Source organism: Osmerus mordax, chromosome 6 (genome assembly GCF_038355195.1).
Source record: "Osmerus mordax isolate fOsmMor3 chromosome 6, fOsmMor3.pri, whole genome shotgun sequence".
Taxonomy (NCBI): domain Eukaryota; kingdom Metazoa; phylum Chordata; class Actinopteri; order Osmeriformes; family Osmeridae; genus Osmerus; species Osmerus mordax.
In genome coordinates, this window is record NC_090055.1 from 16,765,480 (window position 1) to 16,789,552 (window position 24,073).

Sequence of the window (24,073 nt, forward strand, 5' to 3'; positions counted from 1 at the left end):
ATTTACGCTGCTGAAACAACACACCTCTGCTGCTTTACGCTATACTTTTTGCGACATAACTCCTCTTTTCGACGATCGCCTGATCTGGGCTGCACAGTCTAAGCTTATTGAGGTCTAGCTTGAATTAGCGTTGCCTGTTAGTGGAACGGGACGTTAGTGGAACGGCTTGAGGCTTAAGTCTAAGTTGACGTTTACCCAAGTGAGACTTATTCGTGTTAGCGCGACTTGCGTTAGCGACGTTGATGGAACACCCCCCAGCTGTCTCCGGTGTTTACCAACATCTTTCACACCTCCCTGGAGACATGCCATGTGCCAGCCTGTCTCAAGTCCTCCACCATCATCCCTGTGCCCAAAAAGCCAAGGCCAACAGGACTCGATGACTACAGACCCGTCACCCTGACCTCTGTGGTAATGAAGTCTTTTGAGAGCCTGGTGCTGGCACACCTCAAATCGATCACAAATTGCCTACAGAGCCAACAGGTCTGTGGATGACGCCGTTAACATTTAGTCATTTAGCAGACGCTCTTATCCAGAGCGACTTACAGTAAGTACAGGGACATTCCCCCGAGGTAAGTAGGGTGAAGTGCCTTGCCCAAAGACACAACGTCGTTTTGCATGGCGGGGAATCTAACTGGCAACCTTCTGATTACTAGCCCGATTCCCTAACCGCTCAGCCACCTGACTCCCTGTTAACATGGCCCTCCACTTCACCCTACAGCACCTGGACTCCCCAGCATCATATGCCAGGATCCTGTTTGTGTATTTCAGCTCTGCCTTCAACACCATCATCCCCACCCTGCTTCAGGACAAGCTCTCCCAGCTGAACGTGCCCGACTCCACCTGCAGGTGGATCACAGACTTCCTGTCTGACAGGAAGCAATGCTGTAAGCTGGGAACACAAGTCTCTGACTCCCGGTCCATCAGCACCGGATCTCCCCAGGGCTGCGTCCTTTCCCCTCTGCTCTTCTCCCTGTACACCAACAGCTGCACCTCCAGTCATCCGTCTGTCAAACTTCTGAAGTTTGCGGACGACACCACCCTCATTGGGCTCATCTCTGACGGGGACGAGTCTGATTACAGGTGGGAAGCTGACAACCTGGTGACCTGGTGTAGCCAGAACAACTTAGAGCTCAATGCTCTTAAGACAGTGGAGATGGTTGTGGACTTCAGGAAGAATACAGCCCCACTTACCCCCATCACCCTGTGCGACTCCCCAGTAAACACTGTGGAGTCCTTCTGCTTCCTGGGCACCATCCTCTCCCAGGACCTCAAGTGGGAACTGAACATCAGCTCCCTCACCAAGAAAGCACAACAGAGGATGTACTTCCTATGGCAGCTGAAGAAATTCAACCTGCCAAAGACAATGATGGTGCACTTCTAGACAGCCATCATTGAGTCCATCCTCACCTCTTCCATCCCCATCTGGTACGCTGCTGCCACTGCCAAGGACAAGAGCAGACTGCAGCGTATCATCCGCACTGCTGAGAAGGTGATCGGCTGCAATCTGCCTACCCTCGAGGACCTGCACACCTCGAGGACCCTGAGGGCGAGCGAGGAAGATTGTGGCCGACCCCTCCCACCCTGGCCACTCCCTGTTCCAGCTACTCCCCTCCGGCAGAAGGCTACGGTCCATCAGGACCAAAACCTCACGCCATTAGAACAGTTTCTTTCCATCTGCTACTGGCCTCTTCAACAAGACCAAGGACTCCCACTGACATTCATTCATTTATTTAACTACTATAAGTCCATCTAATGGAAATTACACTATGCATAAGCCACCTTTATCTCAGTATCTGATTGCACTATGTTGACCGCTCATGCTGCTCATTCTTATTCTTATTTTTATATGTATTTATATTTCAATTGTTTTATTCTTATATTGTTCGTTTTTAGAAATAGTGAAACTTTTGTACTATTGCTTCATTTAAGATCCGTATATGTTTATTGTTTGCACCTCCCTGCCACAGTAAATTCCCTGTTTGTATAACATACATGGCGATTAAACCGAATTCTGATTCTGATTTGAGGGTTTGTGGCTTTGAGATTGAAGTTCGCGCGCGCGTATGGAGGCACAACAAGGTGTACGCCTGGGAGCTGTGACAGCGCCCCATCGACGCTTTGGGAAGCAGCGTGAACGCGCTTAGGTTGTACACGTGCAAGCCCCTAAGAAAGGCAGACAGATTCATACCTAAACTAGCTACGGAAGCTAGCAAATAGCCTCCATCCTGCGACACGGGATGCTTTTGTATGAACACTCAAATTCATTATTTCTGTCGTATGTTCATATTTTGACTTAACATATATTGTCAATGGGTTCGAATTTAGCAGTAGACACCTGCTTGCTTCACTAACACTACCAGCAACGCAAGAGAGAGCTAACGATTGATGTCGAGGAATAATAACCTGTCAGATTTGTACACGCAAGTGACACGGCCAGGTAAAGCGGTTGATTACTTGACATTTATTATTCTTTGTGTTCGTATGGTGTTGGTACAAGTTACTGACAAGTCAATACTGTTATTGCTTGTTACTAGATAGTAGTAGCCTAGTATTACAAAGTATTAGACTATAGCCTACTGTAGGTCCTCCTGATCTAGCTAGCTGACGTTCGGCTAGCTGTCTAATCTACCAAGTGTTTTGCGGCTCTACTATTTTTTTTTCTGCCGCCCATACAGTCTTTACGAAGACATAATACTGATTGTAGTAAGTAGCCTAGTACAAGGAACATTGGCAAGTTAGTTAAAATATAAACAGGCGATGATAGGAGACACACACTACCACTGTGAACGTTTTCCACCCAACAATACATAGATTACACAGACCGATAATGCTCGTCGTAGTAGTTGTCGGACTCGTAGTACGACTAACTACGTGGTACAGTTCTAGTACAGTAGTTAGGCTAGCTAAAACACTGTCAACAGAACGATTCAAGACTTCACACACCACAGCCAGCACATATCGACTGAATTTAGAGCTACGCACTAATGTAATCGATATGTTGTATCGTGTTCTTGACAGTAAGTCATCATCATGAATGATGAACAGTTGAATCAGTTAATTTTCTATTAATTGTACCCGACTATGATTAGTTTAGATGTAAAGAGTGGGATACAAGGTCCCCATTGTAACACTGAGCGCACTCAACTGTCGCTAGGCTCCATCCAGCGATTAGTGAAAAGTGCAGATGGTGGCGGCTGGATTAGCAGCGATTGAGCGAGAAACTCATATATTGTTCCATTCTTGCCCTCCTTTCCAACAATGCTGGCCAGAAGTGTTTACCTCCCCTGCATGAGCGCGCAGTAAGCCAATGTAATCTGTCTCTACTCGAATTGATCGCGTGCCCCAATGACGCACCAGCTGTCACCCACTTGGAACCGATGGGTTCCTAAAAAGGAGTCCCGATGTCCCTGAATATCCAGTCGATAGCTTCACCATTTCAGTGAATTCACAAATCCAAATTCGAACTATTTGGTTAGTTGAATTATGTGACAACTATGATCATCTATGTCAAATCACCCTGAAATAGATTTTTTCATCCTGAAGTGTTTTTGTGCTTGTTTTTCAGTGTATATTCCATTGGAGCTCTATAGGCTGTTAACCTCACAATGACAATGTGGCCAGAGTGAAGTGAACAGGGAGACCTGATGCCTGTTGTCCATATAAAACTGTAACGTTACAGGGGTGGGGAGGCATGGCTTTGCGTGAGTCTCCGTTCTCCAACTGTTTTGTGGGAGGCCTCCATGCAGTGGGCTGGGGCCTCATCCTACCCTGCTTCTGGTCTCTGGATCGCCTTATTGCTGTGTGTCTCTCCACCACCTTGGAGCGCACACAGCGGCAAGAGCAGGAATGCTACCTCCACCCTCTAAAGGTTTTCTTTGGTTTCATCATTTTCCTCACACTCTTCCTCATCACTGCCCCCCTGGCCTTCCTGGGGTTCTTACTCTGGGGTCCGCTACAAGCTGCCCGCAGGCCCTTCTCCTACCACCAGGGGGTGACGTCATCATCCGCAGGGGAAAGGAACTTGGACTTTGAGCAGACAGAAAAGGCTACATTTGGGTTTGTGACCGCCAACCTGTGCCTGTTGCCAGACGGCCTGGCGCGCTTCAACAACCTGGGCCACACGCAGCGCCGCGCAGCCCTCATCGGCCAGAGCATCGTGCAGGGCGTGAGCCGACCGCACATCCGCATCTTCGTAGACTCCCCCAGCAGTTGTGGAACACTCAGCCCCTCCAGCAGCCTTCTCCCCACAGCCACTGGCCCCTCCACATACGGGGCCACAGAGACCCAGCCCGCAGCGACCAACCCTCAGGACGAGGACCAAACCGATGTAGAGGTTCCAGCAACTAACCCCAGTAACCATGTGGTGTTTGTTCCCTGTGATGAGACCGAGGATCCCTCCTCCATGCCTTCTCCTAACCCGCCTTCTTCTGTCATCAACACCAACCAGAACTCCAACCAACAGGGCCGGAAGAGCCACCGGAACCCTCCGCGTGTTCTGCATTCTCAGGGCCTGGGCCAGGGAGACGATGTGCCCTGGGATGTGTCTTCGCTGTTTCCGGCTAATGTGGACATGCTATGCCTGGAGGAAGTGTTTGACAAGAGGGCTGCTTTGAAGCTAACCGAGGCCCTCAGACCCTTGTATGGTCACATACTGTACGACGTGGGCGTCTACGCCTGCCAGCCGCCAGGCAGCTGCTCCTCTTTTAAGTTCATGAACAGTGGCCTGTTCCTGGCTAGCCGCTACCCAGTACTAGAGGCTCAGTATCACTGCTTTCCCAATGGCCAGGGCGAGGACGCACTAGCAGCCAAAGGCCTGCTCTCTGCTAAGGTATCACAGCTTTCACCTACTATTCAATGCAACATGTACATTATTTTACCTGTGATTGTGGATTGATGTACTTTTTTCTGACATGATGAGTATGACCTAAAAATGTAACTAATTAAGGGCTGTTGGCGGTTACCAGGTCTTGATTGGTCAGATTCAAAAAGAGAAGAAAGCAGTTGGCTATTTTAACTGCACACATCTCCATGCACCAGAAGGTAAGTTATTTCCACTCTTTATTTTCCCTGTCCTGTTCTAGACTCACATTTGGAGAGTTTGAATTATAAAGTGTCATTGTGTTCTTTTCCCATCTAACCAGGAGAAGGAGAAATTCGCTTTGAGCAGCTCAATATGCTTACAAAATGGATAGGCGAGTTCCAAGCCATGAACAAACAGGCTGATGAGGTTGTCCTGTTTGACGTGCTTTGTGGGGATTTCAACTTTGACAACTGCTCACCTGGTGTGTTTGATATTTATAACATCACATTTCAATACTGAGATAATTAATTCATCATGGTGCATTGTGTAACTGGAGAGGTCTAGATCTGTCATTGTCTTTGTTGTTGAGTCTGTGTTTTTATCCATGGATAGATGACAGGCTGGAACAGGCGCACAGTATATTTGAGGATTATAGAGACCCCTGCAGGGTAGGGCCTGGTCAAGAGAAGCCTTGGGTGATTGGTGAGACCTATTTGATATGAACTACATCATTTGTGTAGTCAATGTATACAAAAAACATTTTAAGACAGGTTTTTAAACATACCTCTTGTGTATATTTAGGTACTCTACTGGAACAACCGACATTGTACAATGAAAATGTAAAGACACCAGAGAATCTTCAAAGGTACGTTTTAGAAATGACTCAATTTTCAGAATGCTTCCCTTAAGCTTGATATGTGAGCAGTATGTCAAACATCGATACATTGTCTTCTCTGTTGTCTTTCCCTGCATAGGACTTTGGAAAGGGAGGAGCTCAGAAAGCAGTTTATTTCCCCTCCTGTGGCCCATGTTGGTGTCCCTATGGACTACCCTGAGCTGGGCCAGCCCTGGGTGGGGCGTCGGCTTGACTACATCTTATTCCGGGAGAGCTCCATCGCCAAACAATGCGTAACAGTACGTGTCCCCATGTGTCTCACTTAGTCATCATCTCATCCCCCCCAAATCTTCTTCTTCACTGTAGTCTTTTTCCGTGAATAGAATGGAAAGGAATATTGTGTCAACCCATTGTTAAAACTTCAAATCATTTCTACACTGTGGCAGAGGTTGACACATATGGCTTTCGTTACCATTCCGTTACCGATAGCAAAAGTATTGCCCTGTTAAGAAATAACATAAAATTACTTTATTGTCCTTCTTTCCTTTTCTCTGCTCTCTTTAGGAAATAGAGGAGTTTACTTTCGTGACTCAGCTTGCTGGCCTAACTGACCACATCCCTGTCGGCCTGAGGCTGAATGTGACCCTGGATGCCAATAGTGTTGATGGTTGAGGGCTAATGGGATGTTAAATCCATGTGGTGTGAGACAGAGATTAACTATGCACAGCATTACACTAGTACTGTACATACATTTCTTTGGGCATTCTCCACAGGGATTATTACAGAGAAAATGAACTGATCAATAGAAATGCCTCATGTGAGGAGTGCTGACTTGCACTCTTCCAGAGTGATATGCTGATAACTTTTCTATGATAGTTCTAATATTGATTTACTGATAATATAGAGACCAAGTAACTCCATAAGTTATATTGTATAAAAATTGCCCGTGTCAGGCTAAGGAATTGTATGTAGATTTTATATGGTGACAGTTTCTTACTATGGTAAATAATTTTCATATGATTTATTTTTTCACTCGGAAATTGAAAATGATTGCATAAGTGAATGTCTGAAAATAAATGAAATCTATTAAATTTTTTGAGTCACATTACTTGATATTAAAATCCAGATTTTCACATTTTGGGGGTGTATTTGTTAATAGTGTGCTTTTTTGAGAAATATTGGCAAGGATTAATGATTGCTCACAGGTAGGCTATAAGTAGCTCATTCAAATCAGCTATGCAGTGAAAAATCTGTTATCAAGTAGTGCACAGAGTCGCTGGAGTCATATCAAGGCAGTTTATTTCTTGTTGCATGCAGCAAGGAGAGAAGTCTATGGTGGTACAAAGTTGTCTGAGGAACTGTCAGTCTCCTTTTATCCTAAAGTTCTCGTGCGTGTGTGTGCGTGTGTCTTGGAGTGGAAAACTACATCTTCAGTTTGGAGTGGAAAGTTACAATATGACCCCCTGGTTCCAATACAATATAGAGTTTGACATCTGTTTCGCTTACTTGCTCAGTAAAAAATGTTTACATGCTGAGTAAAGGTAACGGTCGGCATGTTTAAGTAAGCTTGCGGTTGCAACTATGAGGTGTTCCTCTTTCTGAATAGTATTCTTTTAAGCTTGCATAACACGCACATAACAATATTTCTAACATAACCCATGGGAATGCATGGGTTAACTACTGATTTTCTTTCCACAAGCTGAAGTCTCCTGACATGTTGTCTTCCTACACACTAGGTGGTAGCAGAGGACGTGTAGGGAAGGGTAATAACCAGCAAAGTAATTACCTCCAACCAATCATCGTTCATGAATCCTCATTACTTCCTGTTTTTAGTCCTTCACCAAAAAAAACATGCTTGTTCCCAAACCATGACAAGATATCAGTAAATAATGTGTCTCCGGATTTATTCGAAGGGATTTCTCTCAATAATTTTCGAACAGAAAGTTATACTAGGGTGTAGGTCTATTGGTGATTTCAGTGGCTCACGTTTGAATTCAAATGCTCGACAGAAAGGGCTCCCACATCGGCTTTACACATGTCTTGCCCATCATCAACAGTGCCTGCCTCCATGTCGCCACTACAGTATATCAAGATATTACTCCGATCAGCGCACTGAGCACAGTTTTTCGGAACAGAGCAGTCCCGCTAAATGTGAAAAACAAGAAAATGGAATTTGTACGCAGGAAGAATCCGTCAAAAGTGAGAAGAATCATGTTGTAATTAAGTTGGGTGTTCTATCCACACCAAACATTGTCTTGATGGTTGGCCTATACAAGCCTTTTGATAGCCGAAGTAATACCCAAGTTTCTCTTTGCCCACAGAAACTGTTCGGGATTTCAACATTGATGTGATGGTGTCTCTGCTCCGTCAGGAGAATGCCGTGGATATCTGTGTAATAAAAGTTCCTGAGGAAGTCAAGTACACAGACCACTTCATTGTTGTCAGTGGTTCCTCAACAAGACACCTCCGTGCAATGGCTCTCTATGCCATTAAAGTGGTAAGTTGTAATTTAGATAACTTGTAATAGCGGATTAGGTGGTTCTGTGAATTTTGTACACCATTGGGGATAGCAAACATTTCTTACACACGTTTTATGTATTTGGCAGCACAAATTATTGAAGAAAAACAACGAACCACATGCCAGGATTGAAGGGAAGGATGCAGTGGACTGGATGTGCATTGACTTTGGTATGGTGGGATTCTGAAATGTCAGCATCAGGCTATTGGGATGGTATTTATTTGCAGATTTTTTTTTAAATTCTTGCCAATGTTATTTGTCTCCTCAAGGAAGCATTGTGGTCCATTTCATGCTTCCAGAGGCCAGAGAGCTGTATGAACTGGAGAAACTGTGGACACTCCGCTCCTTTGATGAGCAACTCTCCAGCATCCCTCCAGAGACGTTACCAGACGACTTCATGTATGGGGCGGATGTCCCTAAGTGACTCAACGAAGAACATTGTGTGGAGTATGAATGCTACTCGGAGTTAAAACGAAGAAATAAAGACACCTGAAGCATGTTATTGTTATGGGTTAAATAAAGTCTAAAATATTTTAGATTAAACCATGGGTTTATGGAAACAAAATTACTGTGTTGCCTGTCTTTCAATGTGCTGTTTGAAGTATCTTACGGTAGGCTAGATTTTTGTTCAAAGTAAAACTGAATACAGGTGGAGGATCGGGCAATGTAGTTGGCGTGTTTTTATTTGATACAAAATATGACAATGGCGTTTTTCCAACAAAAAAAATTGCTTCCCGAATAATAATTAAAGAACTGCAGATGCGAAGAAAATTGTATGCAGTCTATTTCACAGTAAGCCTACCAAATAACACATCAGTTTTGGCATGTTTTAAGTTTATTAGATTGGCATGCACATTGTACACCAATCTAATAAAGTAGCCGCTACTGTCAGTGCCTTCAGCAGATGGCGGCAATGTGTGTGGACCGCCAGTTGTACACTAATAATGTTTGAAACTTGTGTATGAATTAGTGAAAGTGAACCTGGTCATTGGCCCCTTTAAAATAAAATACGTTGTGTGTAAGCAGTTCACAATGTTACATACACGTATATTAATGGTAAAATCCAAAATATTACCATTGTGTGACTAATAGGCTACAGACTTGTAGGCTATCCCAAATGTTGTAGGCTAGATAATTTCCCATGAGGCAGTGAGAGTGCAATCACGCGCGCATCATTTGTTCAAAATAATTTCCTCCAGAATCAAGGACAGGTGAGACTAAAACCCAGCAAATGTTTTACTAAACTTGCAAACCTTACTGTCAGCTTGGAGTGCATCTTTAAATATTTAACTTGTATACAATAAAACACATTAAAACGAAATATGAAGTGTTCACCTGTCACAACTATGCTAAATGCGACTGTTAAAGGCTAACTGATTCAGACAGGGAGTTGACTAACTAGTTAGTTCTCTATCCAGAATTATTAAATTTTAACAGATAAAAGTGTAATAATTTGAATGTTTGCAAGTTTAGTTCGTTGAGTCTACTTTGCCGCTAATTTTGTGATTGTATTTTAACTTGCTAATATTTATTCGCTGTGTAGTTTTCTACGTCACACTTCTAATCAATAAAAAGTCATGGACCAACCCAAAATGGACCGTGAGAAAAGTGAGTAGCAACAACTAGTATTGTGAATTTCTGATCATTGAAAACATTAGTACACGTGTAGGCTAACACATTTCTAACTTATTTTAGTGGAGCTTGTTGGCGTCACCCACGTTTTGGATGCCATCACATTTTGGGCACAGGTACACGTGGTTCACGTTATAATTGTACAATCAAGGCATGTAGGCTAGTCGGTGTACAATTGTCATGATTTTAGTATGATTATAATTTGCTCTGTGTAGAATGTCAATGAGGACCAAGCAATTGAGGCGATGAGCAACATTTTGGCACACAAGTGTCCAGAATATGCAAGGTTGTTTGGAACCCCAATTCCTCAGAAGGTAAGATGATCGGACAACAGGCGTATTGGAAGGCATCTTACAGTTGACCTAGATGAATGCGACTGTCTAGAGTAGACTAAATCCGAATTGTATGTCCTTCTTGTGCAGATATATGGGGCAATGTTCTCTGAGGACAGCTGTTGGTATAGATGCAAGGTCCAACAGCAGATTGATGATAAGGTGAGGAAGCAGTAAGCCGTTTTAGAAGGCCTTGAGTTTGATGATTTTGAACAAACAAATCCATACATATTTATTTAGTTGTGTAGCGAATTAGTGGTTTGATTTTTTGATTTTAAGCGGTTTCTATTTGCCTCATTTAAAATTAAACGAAACCATACAGTAGCCTACCATTTTACTACAGACAACAATAACAACTAAATCTATTCTGTTGTTGTACAGGTCCATGTCTCCTACATTGACTATGGGAATTCGGAGGTTGTCAGTCGATCAGCAGTTGTTGAACTGCCAGTGGATTTACAGTCCCCATCATTGGCCAAGAAGTACAAGTTCTGGGGCTTCCATGTGTCCAGTGACCATGACTCTCAACATTTCAAGCAGGTAAGACTGCTCAGTAGCCTGTCCTTAAGGTGTTGGGATGACTACAAATATGTGCCTGTAGTGTTTTTCCATTAATCTTAGAAACATGTCTGACAAAATAACTTTTCTGGTGTGCACTCAGGGAAAAGCCTTTTTACAGAATTTAATACTCGGTAAGAAAGTACGTATCCAGAAGAAGTCAGTCTGCTTCGACGGGACAATCCTTGTTCAGGCTTTCCAGGGCAACTTGGACATTGGCGAAGAGCTTATGAGGATGAAGTTTGCCAAGCAAAGTCTACCGGGGAGTAATCAAGAGAGCTCCGTGTCCCGGCCCTCCCTCCAGGACTCCCCTGCCCTGCTGGCCCACATGCTACTGGAGAGAGGCCAGGGAGAGGGAGACGTCTCGGCCTCACCAGTCTGCATGCCCAAACTCCGCCCGGTCTTAAGTGACCAGATACCTCAGTCAGTGAAGTAAGACACGATCTAAGAGAACATGGCAATATCACAGTACTCTAGAGCTGATTTGAGAACAGATATACAGTTATTCTGTATTAAAGTATTCCTAATTCAAATATTTTCTTATTTTTCAGCCCTGTCATTAATCTCTGAAGTTTCTTTTTCCCCACATTCCAATAAATGAGGGAACTTCCACATGTGGGTCTGATGGCTTGAAACAGACGAAGAACATCTTGGTTTTCTTAGCTAGGAACAACAGAGGCCTTTTATTTAGCTTCCTCTGTCTGTGGTCTGGATTACCTGCTACAGCTGCTGGGGGGTCTGTCTTCCTGCTGGAGTAGCTGTCTCTGGTGCAGGGCTGATACTGCTGTCTCCTGCTCCCTCCGGGAACCATTCTCCACTATCAGAGCTCTGCAGGTTATGTTTATAGAGCAACAACACCTCAGGGGCCTGTGTTTCATCCTTTTCACTTTGAAATGAGTTGTCTCTCAGTGTGAAACAGTATTGGCACCATTAAGTTTCTCTGGGATTTAGGAAAGATGAGTTTTGTGAGTGATAAGGTCCACGTTGTTTACTTTGTCATGGTTTCAAGGAAGAATACAATCCAACTACAAATGACTCATCATCCCAAGTGAGTCAGTTGAGAAGGGGCAAACCTGGGCCCGTACAGTGTCTTTGTGTTAAAGGGAACCGTTTGGAGTGTTTTGCAATGTGGTGATCAGTGCTGATGTACAGTTCATTGCTGGATACTCAAACTGATACAGTTAAGAGGCTTAATTATAACCTTTTAATGGCTAACCTGATCTTTTGTCTTATGTTCAATAGGGAGAAAAACACAGTCGCAGCCCCACAGCCAATCGACTCAATCAAAATTTGGTAAGAGGCTTAATTATAACCTTTTAATGGCTAACCTGATCTTTTGTCTTATGTTCAATAGGGAGAAAAACACAGTCGCAGCCCCACAGCCAATCGACTCAATCAAAATAAACATGGAACTGGATGTTTTGGTGGAGAATGAGAAACTGAAGGCAGAACACGATGCTCAGCAACAGATTACCCAGCAAAAGGAGAAGGAACTGAGTGACACTCGCTCAGAGCTGCAGGTTGTTCTCTGAAAGTAGACATCTCACAGCTACAGGCATCTACAAGAGCTTTTCTCAACCCTTGTAATCTGGACCAACTACCCTGCATGTTTTAGGTGTCTCCCTCTTCTTACACACCTGATTCAAATGAATGGGTCGTTATCAGGCTTCTGCAGAACTTGATTGACAAAACATTCATTTGAATCAGGTGTCGGATCAGGGAAACATCTAAAACGTGCAGGGCAGTAGGCCCAGAGGATCAGGGTGGAGAGACTGATGTGTGCCTCGACACTGTCGTGTGTTATCACTGTTACAGAGGCTGAAAGAGGAGAACCTGAGAGAGACCGAGAAGTATAGGGTGGAGAAGGATCTGCTTCGGGGCCAATCGGAAGAGCTTGAGAAACACCTGCGAGTTGCAAAGTTTGAGCTTGAGGTGAGGTTGTGAGAGGTCTGTGCATTAATCACTCTTGCTATTATGGGTGTGACTACACTTAGGCCTACCAAACAAGCCATGTGGATCTGCAGATATTATTAAGTTATAACAGCTTAAAGAATAATGTAGTTGTTCATCCAAACACTCCTTCTATAATTGGATTTCATAAATGTTAGGAACATTTAATGAATATGTACATAAGTGGTCTTTTTGTTGTTGGCAGGGTCCTAAGTATGGAAGTGCAGTGGTAGTGCAGGTATGAGGACGGAGGGACGCTGTAGGGTTTCAGTCAGTAGTGATGTTGTGTGTTTGGACATAAAGGTCTAGGGCTGGGGCCTGTTCTCCGTACGTCGCTTATTACATCCGAGATAAAATGACACATCCAAGATGACATCATCTTACTTATCATGATCTGGCTAATTCGGTTCTTCGAACACACTTGTTGTTTATGATTAGTATAGCTGGATTGAGTTATACGTTGGTCTAAAAGGGGGTATGTATCGATAGTAGAAACCTTGATCAGCAACGCTGCTATTGGCTGCTCACATAAGTCTATGGCTGCTCACTGTGGCCAAAATGAGCGCCCTGTTTTTTCCGCAACAGAGCAACAGCTTGTTCAAAGGTTACTCCGAATTTGAAGATTTTATCAGAACGCCAGGGAACACCTCAAAGTCTGCAAAGTCCAAGAAAGAGGGCTGGCAAAAAGTAGCAGACCAAATTAAATGTAGAGGAGTGACGAGTTTTATCGCTTATTACAGTAAGCTAGGCTTTTTTTTTTTTTTTTCATACTTTCATATTTTCATTTATCATCTTTAATGTCATATGATGTGGTTTCAACAAATGTATTATGTAAATGACAAATCACAAAAAAACGATAGGCTATCCTCTCAAAAAGTATGCTAGCATAATATCGTGCTGTGCTTAAGGAGCCTATCGATCACGCAATGAGCAATTAATTCGGTTTCGTGTTAAATTCTGCTAATTATTCTTGCACCTTCTGCAACAGGTTCCTGTAGTAAAAACGGACAAGACATGTCTGTGACAGACTTCCTGTATCACCTCTGCTTGTAAAGCCTCAATCTAATCGTGTTTACATAAAATAAACCTGCTCCCGAGCAGGTTTGAGCTTACGGACCTGTTGCTATGACAGCAAGTCCAGGATGAGCTTCGAAGAACCGAGCAATCCAAGATAATGACAAATCGTCAACAATCAAATCCAGCTAACTGAGTTAGCGACGTACGGAGAACGGGCCCCAGATGTTCTCATTAGCTTCTTAGTCTGTATGTTTGTCTACAGCTGGGTATCTAAATGAGACTCTGGTGTTTGTTTATCTCTCCCCCATGCCTAGTCTGCTAGGGAAGAAACGCAAAGAAATCAGAAGGAAATGGATAAGCTTGTGGACTCTGCAGTGTCTGAGCAATTCTGCCAACTGGCAGAGAAAGTCATTTCTTTGAGGGGATTAAGGTACTGCAAGGCTTCAAGATATTGCAGGTGTCACACCCGCTTATGCTGCGATTATTTATTAACAGGATGATAATATTGAAGTGACAGCATGTATGCAGCCACTGAGCTGCCTTTGCCTTTCATGAATGGTTTTTCATGTATTTTGGTGGACCAGGGAAAGAAGCCCGGGTTTAACAGATAGTGACAGCCTGATGGAGTCTATTAGCACAGTCATAAACGACAGCATCTCCGCCCCTGGCACCATGGGGAAGTTGGATGTGGCACGGCATGGTTACATGCAGGCCCAAGAGAAGCTGAGAGAGTGTGAAACTGTGAGTTGTCATCTTGACGGTAATCATGTCCCATCAGAGTACAATTTCCTTTGGTGTGAAATGACCGTTTTGACCTCAATTGCACAGATGGAGCAGCTTGGGGATTTGATCACCAACAGAAACAAGGTGCGCAGTGTGCTGACTGCCACTGTGGAAGCCTTCTTGGAAGAGGCAAAGAGTTTACCTGTCAGAAAGCGCTTAGAGAAACTCGAGGTACAAGAACTAACAATCCAAGTTTCTGGAAGAGTTTGTAAATGATGGGCTTTTTTCAATCAGATCAACTTAATTGGAAATCAAATGCTTATCTACCAATGTCTGAACGTTTGTTCATGAATGTTTGAATCCCACAGGAGGTGAGCATGTCCCTGGCTGCAGTCTTTGGTCCGTTCTCCCCAGAAGAGGTGGACGAGCATGCCTTTGAGCAGTATTACCAGTGGAAGACCCAGACACACCAGCAGTCCAGCAGTGTTCGAGATGAAACGGACAAGGCCCTGGGTGCCCTGTGTACCTGGTCTGAGAACATTGGCAAGGTACAGTATAGTCCACCAAGTCCATCACAGGGTTAAGCCAAAACAATCAAAAAATACAATGCATTTCAAGTTGTTGTTGAGTAATACAATCCATAGTGATCATGTTAATCTTCGTTCTGTTCAGTTCTTCTGTCTGTCCAATAATACATCAGTGAGTGTGACAGACCTAATTGGTGGTATAAGTGAAATCCTGAAGCAGGCAGAGCTGCATGTATGCAAGGAGATGGATGTCTCTAAATCAGTGAGTTTGAATGGTTTCTAAATGTTAATTCAGTGAGGTCTCCAATCCAGCATACAGTTCCAGTGCCCTTGTATTAAGTTTGTGGTGTCTCTAGGTACCCAACAACCAGAACAATAAGGTTGTGACCAATGCTTTTCACAAAGTGATGCAGCACATTCATGAGGAGAAGAAGGTCCTGAATGATTTGATGGAAAAGTACCTGATGAATACTAAGGTGTGAGAATAGTTTTTGTCCCAGAATTGTCTTGGAAGAATCTTTTGGAGGTAGTCTTCCACACAGTCTCCCCACTCTCCTATCTGTGTTCCGTTTAAGGGGGAGATGCTGCAGTGGCAGAATGCCAGCCCCACGCCAGACACCCTCTTCTCCATCAAGAAGCGCATCAGGACTCTGAGGTCCCAGCTGCGGTGGAGACAGGTGGAAGAGAGTACTCTGGAGGAGGTGATGCCAGGGGAAACAGGACTGTTGATTTTGGATGGCACAGGTATTGTAAACACTAAAGATGCTGCTTTGCCCCTGTGCAGTGTGAGGAGCTGGACTTAACAGAGATCTTGAAGAAGAAGGAGGAGATCACGGAAACCCGAAAAGCCCTTTTCCAAGAAATCGCACGAGAAAAGGAGGAATATGTATGTGTGGCTAGACCTGTGTTTTGTATAAAAACATTTTTTATACATCAGTACATCCATAAGTTTTCTACCACTTTTAATTTGATAGACCAAGCTAAGTGCACTTGTAGAGGCTGGCTTCCCAGAGCTTCCCTTGCTCTACCCGGAAACAGACATCCACAGCTTTATGGTGAGCGGCTCTGCATCGCGCCCAGCACCCCCAGAATCACACAATCAAACACCACAAAGCTCCTGACGGCTCAAAACCTCAGAAGCATGTCATGGTGCCTGTGAGGTGTTGGGTGGTGTGACAGGAGGTCCTGTTGTTTTTGTGCAGAGCTCTGGAGGTCTGCTGGTGAGTAGTCTGGACAAAGACATGTTCGATGCTGAGCCTATGAGGGAGCTGAGTAACCACAGACCGCTGGTGCACACGGAGTTCCAGGGACAGAGGGTTATACTAAAGGTGCCTGATAAATACATATTTGTTAAATGATCCCATTCTTATGTGGATACGAATAAAGGCCTTGTAAAGTTATTTTTTTTACCAAGCCCCCATATGAAAGCTACTGTAAACGTACTCTTGTTACTGTAACAGTGAGGTGATCTGTGATTTCCCCCAGAGTTACACCGTGAACGAGGAGGTGGAGGAGAGGGTTCTGGAGAGAACCGCCCAGTTCCACCGGGCCAGGACACAGGGTGAGGCTGTGGCTGGGATCCTCTCACTCCTGGCTCTGTTCTTCAGCAAGGTACTGAACTGGATCCATCTCATTGGTCCAACCAGTCCACAAAACTGTTTCCGTTGCCTCTCTAGCCGTACTGCGACCATGACATGTCTGCCTCCTTGTACTGTGCCATCTTTACCTGTCTCTTGCAGTCTGATCCGCTTGCCTATGTAATGGTGCCATATTTCCCTAATGGGAGTCTGAAGGCCGTTCAGACAGCCAGTCCCTTGTCCACCTCAGTGAGTTGTCCCTAATACTGACGTACGACTGTCCCTGTCCCCCTCTGTGGTTTATTGAAACTTTTTATCTACCCCTGTGCCCCATATCCAAATCCCTTGTGGAATGCTCAGAGAAGTTCACCTCCCTGTTTATTGCCTGGTTGGATTTTCCAATGTATTACTAGCCCCTTCCCAATCCACTCTGATCCTAGGTGCATCACGGGAAAGGGCTAGGCAGCTGATTTGGGTCTAAAAGCGCTTGTGTCTCTCAACAGGAGGTTTGTAAGGTGATGAAGGGAGTGGCCCAAGGACTAGAAAGTCTGCATGCTGTGGGCATCACACACGCCTCTCTCAACCCCAGCAATGTGTTCGTCCTCAACCGGCAGCAAGGCATGGTGGGAGACTTCGACTTCACCAAGACACCTGTGAGTGAGCTGGACTAGCCTAGCAATGCATAGCCCTGTATGAAGTAGAGCCCGACCGATGAAGGCCGATACCGATACAAATATTTGGTGATTTAAAAATCCGATATTCCGATATCGTCCGATATAAAAAAATATTTTAAAAATCCAGAAACGTGTAACAAAACAAACTGATTTCCCTAACAGTAATTATTTGTAGTTTACATTTAGTCACTTTTAGCAGAAGTTCTTATCCAGAGCGACTAAGTACAGGGACATTCCCAGAGGCAAGTAGGGTTAAGTGCCTTCGCAAGGACATTTTACATGGCAGGGAATCGAACCAGCAACCTTCTGATTAATAGCCCGATTCCCTAACTGCACAGCCATCTGACTCCTGTTATTATTTCCTCACTAAAATAATATGTTAATGCAGTTTCTGATAAATAAATTGAATAAAAATACAAACTTAAGATATGAAACTTAAAGTCCTTGGAACAAAAACACAAAAAAATAAAAATATTCATTTATCGGGCATTATAAATACTGATAGTTTGGAAAAAGCCCAATATCGGCCGATTAATATCGGCCCGCTGATATATCGGTCGGGCTCTAGAAGTCACGTTCACCATTTGATATTGTGCAAAGGATGTATGATTGCATTACAGTACTACATAATACAACCTTGTTAGTTTTGGTTGATTTTCAAGATCCTTTGCTGTCCCCCAGCATGTTGGCTCTGTTTTCCCACATGAAGTGCCCATTATGTAAAGATTGATGTGTTTGTGACGGTTCCAGGAGCAAAGGGCGGTGAGCAGAGGGATGGTGGCAGGTTCTGTCAGCCTGGTGGCCCCAGAGCTTTGCCAGGGCTCCGCTCCCCCATCTCCAGCCAGTGACATGTTCTCATTTGGCTGTCTCCTGCTCTGGGTGAGAGGATACCTCACCATTCAGATCATTAGTCTAACAATCTCACACTGAGCACACGATGTAGGTAGCTCTCGCCTGTAGAAAGAATATTGTCATGGAAAAGTCTTGGTCGTCCCTTTTTTTTAATATATACTGTACACACAGAGATGCTTTTACAGTCTGAAATGCAATGAGCACATAAACACCAGTCGTTTTTTCACTCTACAGCTTCATGTCCCAGATTTCAATGGTGCATTGAACACCTTTGATGAACTGAAACTGGTAAGTGACGTTGGTTTTCCCCCAACCTATTTTTCCCCCTTGTGAATCGCATTGTGTTGCCTTCTGGTATGAAATAAAAGTTTGACTTGATTAAACGTCCCAATTATTGAACGTCTATTTTAATATCTGCTACCTCTGACTAGTCATTTAAGCTATTTCCCTTTACTCAAAATGTTATGTTGTGTATTGTCTTTGGTCAGGTTCCGAAACTGCAAGCTCTGCTCTCTAAACTGCTGGTGTCTGAAAGAAGGCTGACTGCTGCGGAGGTCCTGGCTGACCACTACTTTCAGTCAGACGAGGCATGAGAAACTATTATTAGGGGAACTTGTTTGATGGCCTACTTTTTTATTTTTAAACATTTGTTTGTCAAGAGTTTAGATGTGCACATATTTGTTTCTGTTCACCCTTTTTAGATGTGCAATTAGAATGTTTAATCACCCAGGTTATGTTTGCCTTATGCTGCAGTTGCTTTGCAAAGAATAAAAAAGATTCTGACATTTTGTATGGGAAAAGATGGTGTGTTGAATGTTATTGACAACCTTGGTTGAAAAATTATGTTGTGTGCAGACTTGGCTCCAGAACAAATTAAATGGGGGGGGGGGGCATTTATTTTCACAAGGGGAGCACGCATGTACAAAGCATGTGAGAGTCAAAATAAGAGCAGACCTGCATATTCTGCAGGAAGTATAGCCATCTTGATATTTAATGTATAGCCAATGCCAGTATTTCTTATTTATACTTTAAACAAAATAATTTTTTGAGGGGCACAGCAATCCTTTGGGGGGGTGGGGGGGCGGGGGGCATTTCCCCGTCAATGCCCCTTGAAGCCGACCCTGGATGTGCACAGTATACTTACCTGGATCAAGATGAGGTAAGATGCAGACTGATGTAGCGCTTGGTATATTCCACAAACAGAAAGTTATCTGGAGTTAGACTTTTGAGGTTTTGCTTTTGGATACTTTTAAACATAACCTCTGAAACATTGGTGCTGTCTGACTCCTGATTTGACTGACATGTTCTTTGTTGGCACCAATCTCCTGTCACATTCCCCTAGATAATGCTTTTTCTATACTATACTTTCTATTTTCAGGAATTGGATTGCATTGCACTACACAAACAATTTCTAGCCTAATTCGGAGAGGACTGCAGACCATCCGGACTCCATTAGACATTTGGACACAATTGTTTCTGTCGACCCTGTCTGAAACAGAATTGTGTCAAACCACTTTTTGCATTAGTGTCACTAGATTGAGCGCCTGTCTGTTGGGTTTGTGAGGCACACACCCAGGAGGTGTTCAAACTATTCAAAGACGTTCTCCCTGTTGATTCGTTTTGAAATGACAGGCTTTTACATAGTTTTACATTTGGCAAAGTGAAACCTATTGGTGGGCGTGGTGGAAACTAATTTAAGTCAGAGAATTATAATGAGTCAGTTAGATGGAGATAAGAGAAGGGTTATTCATGCAGCTTAAGTACACGTAGGCTATAAACAATATATTTTTACGGAAATGTCTCAAATGTTCATTTGAGTGAAGGCTTACTTTGACGAGCAAACAAGTTCGGCTACAGTAGTCTATATACCACCTGCTGTGGTGATTGACGTTCTTTATACTGTTCACTGTTATGTAGAATCGTTTCGATTCATGTTTAATTAGTACATTTGCCCATACCCCTTTTCAATATAAGCTCTGACAGTTTTATACAGAAAAACAATGAAATTCAAAAGGGTTCAATTAAGTTTTCAAATGCAGGTTGAGGGGGTACATCATGCGTCCGGATTGCGTCCCGGGGGGGGGGGGGGGGGGTGCAGGTTGGGATGTCTGAAATAGTCAAATCTGTCTCGAAGTAGAAGCGATGGGGACCTAGCTGGCCTTTGATATTGGCTTTGTAATTATAAATATTTCACATGCAAAAAAATGTTGGGTGCATTTAATAAGGGCTGTAGGTCCTTTATTACAGCATCTTGCCTACATTGTAACCTAGAAATAAACGTGTTGTACACATACAACCAAATCTGTGGGTGACAAACTGACTCACTGAAACATACCCTCCATGTATTATTATTACAGTTTCAAGTAGGTACTTTTACTGATGCAATAAAAATCGTCATCCTTTCTACGAAAAAGTGGGAAGATGACGTTTGCCTTCTTTGGGCACTCTTCCTCCTCATCGCCAATGCGCCCTTTGTGCGGCGTATTATAAAACTCACACAAGGTTAGGAACCTGACAGAGTTGGATACAGTAGCTCAGTGAAGTACATACGCCGTTGTTTACAAGGAAATGTGAGTAAAAACTATATATTTTCCTTGCTGATATTAAAAAGGTTCTCATTGTATAGGCTACGGAATACATTTGTGAATATTCATTATTTAATTTTGATAGAAAATGTAGTTGGAGAAATTTCATTTATCAATTGTTTGATTTGCTCATATGTTGCCTACTTGTGATTTGGGTGATGTAGATGCGCCCAAACGCAGCGATGTCACTTGGTGTGCTGGCTCTCTGCGCGCTGATTTGCGTCCACTCCATGATTGACGCGTATCCATCCAAGCCAGCGAGCCCCCGTGAAGACGCCCCCCCAGAGGAACTTGCAAAGTATTACTCTGCGCTCAGACACTATATCAACCTCATCACGAGACAGCGGTGAGTTTCCACGACAATAGGTGCTGTTGTAAAGTCTGTATTACATAGGCTATTGTAGTGTGCAACGGTAAAACGTGAACATTGAAGACTGGTGTTTCTTTGTTTGTTTGGCAAGATGTTTAAAAGTAAGAAGAAAAAAGCATGTTGCTTCTGTAAATGTATTTCCTTTTCTTTAATATTTAGGTATGGTAAAAGATCCAGCCCGGATACTGTGTTCTCAGACATGTTACTGAGAGAGAGTGCAGAGAGCATCCCACGGTCATATGGAAGGTGGGGGCAATTATTTTAATAGACATCTTTACAGACCATTTTGCGGCTTAACATATGCGTAAAAACGCATCGTGCTACATAACGACTAATAATTGTATGTCGATGGATTATGATCATATTAGCATCATATCGTGTTTAGCCAAACTTTAAAATTGTTTCACCGTTTTTTAAGATGCACGTAACTAGTTTTTTTTCCACAGATATGATGACCTCTGGTAATGCCAGACTGTTTCTGTGCAATCAATGTATTTCAACTCCACAGACTGCCTGCTCATATGATGGACATATCATATGTCATATATTGCATGCAGCTGCATATTTGTGAAATAAAATTTGCTATGTAACTATTCACGATACTGTAACTGTTGCTTCTGTTGAATATTTACAGTAAACCAGTGATTCAAAAATGTTCAGTGGTCTATGTCTGCCAGTGTTGGCATGTTACTGTTATAGCACTGTAACCAAACAACTTAAACATTGTTTATTAAACTCTTAAAACATACAGTATGCACATCCCAATTCATCTGTGACTTTGACACCACTCTTTTAACAAAACAAATACATATATAAACACATTTAGCAAGTAATCATTAAATACAATGATGATAGTATGTTGTAGTATGATAATAGTATGGACCACGGCATTATACTGCACACATTAAAATAGAAAGTTACATGCCGGTAATGTGATACTGCCTTCAGGGCAGTATACTCCAACACATATCCACAGAACTATAATATTCAACATCGTACTTTGAGAGATCCTTAGTGATATGAGGTAAGAGCCAATAATGGCATGAATGTTGAGTAACAGTAAATTAGTGTCTCTGTCTTTCTCTGTCTTTCTCTGTCTTTCTCTGTCTATCTCTGTCTATCTCTGTCTATCTCTGTCTATCTCTGTCTTTCTTTGTCTCTCTCTCTCTCTCTCTCTCTCTCTCTCTCTCTCTCTTCTCTCTCTCTCTCTCTCTCTCTCTCTCTCTCTCTCTCTCTCTCTCTCTCTCTCTCTCTCTCTCTCTCTCTCTCTCTCTCTCTCTCTCTCTCTCTCTACACACACACACACACACACGTTTTAACATTACAAAACACATTCCACTACACTCCAAATCAAGGTTTTCAAAAAAGAGGTTCGAAATATTGGCCTTCAGATGTGTGTGTGTGTACACACGTGTCTCCTGAGGCTACCCCCGGAACAATGAGGACAGAACAGTCAGATGTGTGTGTGTGAGTGTCTCCCAATGCTAGCCCCTGAACAAAGAGGACCTGTTTGCGTTGTATATGATTGTGTGTGTATATAGGGTCAGATGGCTGAGCGGTTAGGGAATCGGGCGATTAATCAGAAGGTTGCCGGTTCCATTCCCGGCCGTGTCAAAGGACGTTGTGTCCTTGGGCAAGGCACTTCACCCTACTTGCCTTGGGGGGAATGTCCCTTTACTTACTGTAAGTCACTCTGGATAAGAGCGTCTGCTAAATGACTAAATGTAATGTAAATGTGTGTGGAAGTGGGAAGTCAAGGTAATCCCATACCTGAAAATATGAGGCTGCATCATAGGATGGAGCACTCCAAAAATGCTGGGTTAAAAACAACCCAGCTTGGGTTGTTTCCAACCCAGCAGCTGGTTAAATATAGGACAGAACACTTGTTGGGTTAAACTAACCCAGCACGATGGGTTGACCATTCAACCAAACATGTTGGGTTAATAATTCAACCCAAATATGGGTCTATTAACCAGCAGGCTGGATTAATTTGACCTCAAAAATGGGTTATTATAATTTTTATGTTTCCTACAGTAAAATCTGTGAGCGTTGTATTTAAATATAATGAACACAACTTGTATGTCGTTTAGGCTTAAAAAAACATGTATACATAAATACTATTAAACACATTTAAAGAGTAAAAAATTGTTTTATAAACATATAATATCACAGAAATAAACAATTATAATTAATTTTCACCATTAACTTTTTTAGAACATTGTTTTAGAACATTTGTTTTGGAACTAAATTTGGTTATTACATTAGATATTATAATCATATATTTATTCATCAAAACAAAAACAACAACAACAAGCCAATCAAAACAGGATATTAAAACACAAGAACACATTGTATCAAGAAACAATATAAACATGATTAAAACACCTATTTACAAGCAAGGATGAATGCTTAAAAAAATTTACAGACGGGGTGACACTACCCTCCAGTTCAAACACTCTTTCTTGAAAAAATTGAAATTGAAAAAAGCCTTGAAGCACACATCCACTGCCCCAAGCAGTGTGCTTTGCTCTAAAGGCCGAATACTTCTCCGACTTGTTACGGACAGACGGACGGACGGAGTCGGACGAATTGGTTGAATTTATAGTACTCCGAAGGCTGTGGGTGCTGAAAACAATTCACTGCCAGAAGAGCAGGTGGCGCTGCACTGCGATGCTAGCTAGGTTATCGAAAAGTTAGAGCAAATTTACAAATTTGCCGTTTCATCAATAAAATAAGCACATTTTCAGCAACTACACTGTCCATTTCTCGTCACATTTTAATTCAGATGCTGATTTACATGTACTGTTTAGCTGAAATATGAATTGTAAAAACGTACAACAATGGCGGTCAAAGGATTTTGTTCTCTTGTTGGTCACGGCAACCCCGCCCCTGACGCAAGCGGTTCTTAATACGGACCAATCACAGCCAAGGGGTATCCGTAAAATGATGGACGGATAGTCAGGAAAATCAGGAGGTGCACGTAGAGGGTGGGTGCTGAAAACAATTCACCGCCAGAAGAGTAGGTGGCGCAACGGTTTTTTGTAAATCGTCGTGGAGTGTTTATTTACCTAGGTTATCGAGAAGTCGGAGCAAATTTACAAATTAGCCGTTTCATCAATAAA

General features: G+C 43.0%; 4 protein-coding genes across 4 annotated transcripts; all 4 read left to right on the forward strand.

Annotated features, from left to right (window-relative positions):
- The first annotated feature begins 2,226 nt into the window (after positions 1 to 2,226).
- Positions 2,227 to 6,770, forward strand: smpd5 (sphingomyelin phosphodiesterase 5). The gene is made up of 8 exons (XM_067238161.1): positions 2,227 to 2,437; positions 3,566 to 4,828; positions 4,965 to 5,040; positions 5,142 to 5,282; positions 5,414 to 5,503; positions 5,603 to 5,666; positions 5,776 to 5,935; positions 6,201 to 6,770. Exons 2-8 carry the CDS (start codon positions 3,692 to 3,694, stop codon positions 6,306 to 6,308), a joined length of 1,776 nt encoding a protein of 591 aa, XP_067094262.1. The 5' UTR covers positions 2,227 to 2,437; positions 3,566 to 3,691; the 3' UTR covers positions 6,309 to 6,770.
- Positions 6,771 to 7,474: 704 nt separating this feature from the next.
- malsu1 (mitochondrial assembly of ribosomal large subunit 1) lies at positions 7,475 to 8,719 on the forward strand. Its single transcript, XM_067238203.1, has 4 exons — positions 7,475 to 7,835; positions 7,958 to 8,133; positions 8,243 to 8,324; positions 8,424 to 8,719. Exons 1-4 carry the CDS (start codon positions 7,526 to 7,528, stop codon positions 8,576 to 8,578), a joined length of 723 nt encoding a protein of 240 aa, XP_067094304.1. The 5' UTR covers positions 7,475 to 7,525; the 3' UTR covers positions 8,579 to 8,719.
- Positions 8,720 to 9,731: 1,012 nt separating this feature from the next.
- stk31 (serine/threonine kinase 31) lies at positions 9,732 to 18,786 on the forward strand. The gene is made up of 24 exons (XM_067237284.1): positions 9,732 to 9,762; positions 9,850 to 9,902; positions 10,002 to 10,100; positions 10,209 to 10,280; positions 10,500 to 10,658; positions 10,780 to 11,108; positions 12,031 to 12,196; positions 12,492 to 12,608; positions 13,958 to 14,073; positions 14,228 to 14,384; positions 14,472 to 14,597; positions 14,735 to 14,914; positions 15,039 to 15,155; positions 15,250 to 15,369; positions 15,469 to 15,594; positions 15,678 to 15,779; positions 15,868 to 15,948; positions 16,096 to 16,221; positions 16,379 to 16,504; positions 16,633 to 16,719; positions 16,974 to 17,123; positions 17,895 to 18,023; positions 18,231 to 18,284; positions 18,485 to 18,786. The coding sequence occupies exons 1-24, from the start codon at positions 9,732 to 9,734 to the stop codon at positions 18,587 to 18,589; spliced, it is 2,928 nt and encodes a 975-aa protein (XP_067093385.1). The 3' UTR covers positions 18,590 to 18,786.
- A 1,729-nt stretch (positions 18,787 to 20,515) lies between these two features.
- On the forward strand, positions 20,516 to 21,434 carry LOC136943822 (peptide YY-like). Its single transcript, XM_067237286.1, has 4 exons — positions 20,516 to 20,566; positions 20,746 to 20,927; positions 21,111 to 21,197; positions 21,398 to 21,434. The coding sequence occupies exons 2-4, from the start codon at positions 20,746 to 20,748 to the stop codon at positions 21,414 to 21,416; spliced, it is 288 nt and encodes a 95-aa protein (XP_067093387.1). The 5' UTR covers positions 20,516 to 20,566; the 3' UTR covers positions 21,417 to 21,434.
- The last annotated feature ends 2,639 nt before the right edge of the window (positions 21,435 to 24,073 follow it).

Coding starts and splice junctions, on each gene's coding strand:
- stk31 (XM_067237284.1), top strand. CDS start 9,732: ATGGACCAACCCAAAATGGACCGTGAGAAAA. Junction 10,101..10,208: donor GAACCCCAATTCCTCAGAAG/GTAAGATGATCG, acceptor CTTCTTGTGCAG/ATATATGGGGCAATGTTCTC. Junction 16,222..16,378: donor GACAGAGGGTTATACTAAAG/GTGCCTGATAAA, acceptor GATTTCCCCCAG/AGTTACACCGTGAACGAGGA.
- malsu1 (XM_067238203.1), top strand. CDS start 7,526: ATGTGTCTCCGGATTTATTCGAAGGGATTTCTCTCAATAATTTTCGAA. Junction 8,134..8,242: donor CTCTCTATGCCATTAAAGTG/GTAAGTTGTAAT, acceptor TGTATTTGGCAG/CACAAATTATTGAAGAAAAA. Junction 8,325..8,423: donor CTGGATGTGCATTGACTTTG/GTATGGTGGGAT, acceptor TGTCTCCTCAAG/GAAGCATTGTGGTCCATTTC.
- smpd5 (XM_067238161.1), top strand. CDS start 3,692: ATGGCTTTGCGTGAGTCTCCGTTCTCCAACTGTTTTGTGGGAGGCCTC. Junction 5,041..5,141: donor ACATCTCCATGCACCAGAAG/GTAAGTTATTTC, acceptor CCATCTAACCAG/GAGAAGGAGAAATTCGCTTT. Junction 5,936..6,200: donor TCGCCAAACAATGCGTAACA/GTACGTGTCCCC, acceptor TGCTCTCTTTAG/GAAATAGAGGAGTTTACTTT.
- LOC136943822 (XM_067237286.1), top strand. CDS start 20,746: ATGCGCCCAAACGCAGCGATGTCACTTGGTGTGCTGGCTCTCTGCGCG. Junction 20,928..21,110: donor AACCTCATCACGAGACAGCG/GTGAGTTTCCAC, acceptor TTTAATATTTAG/GTATGGTAAAAGATCCAGCC.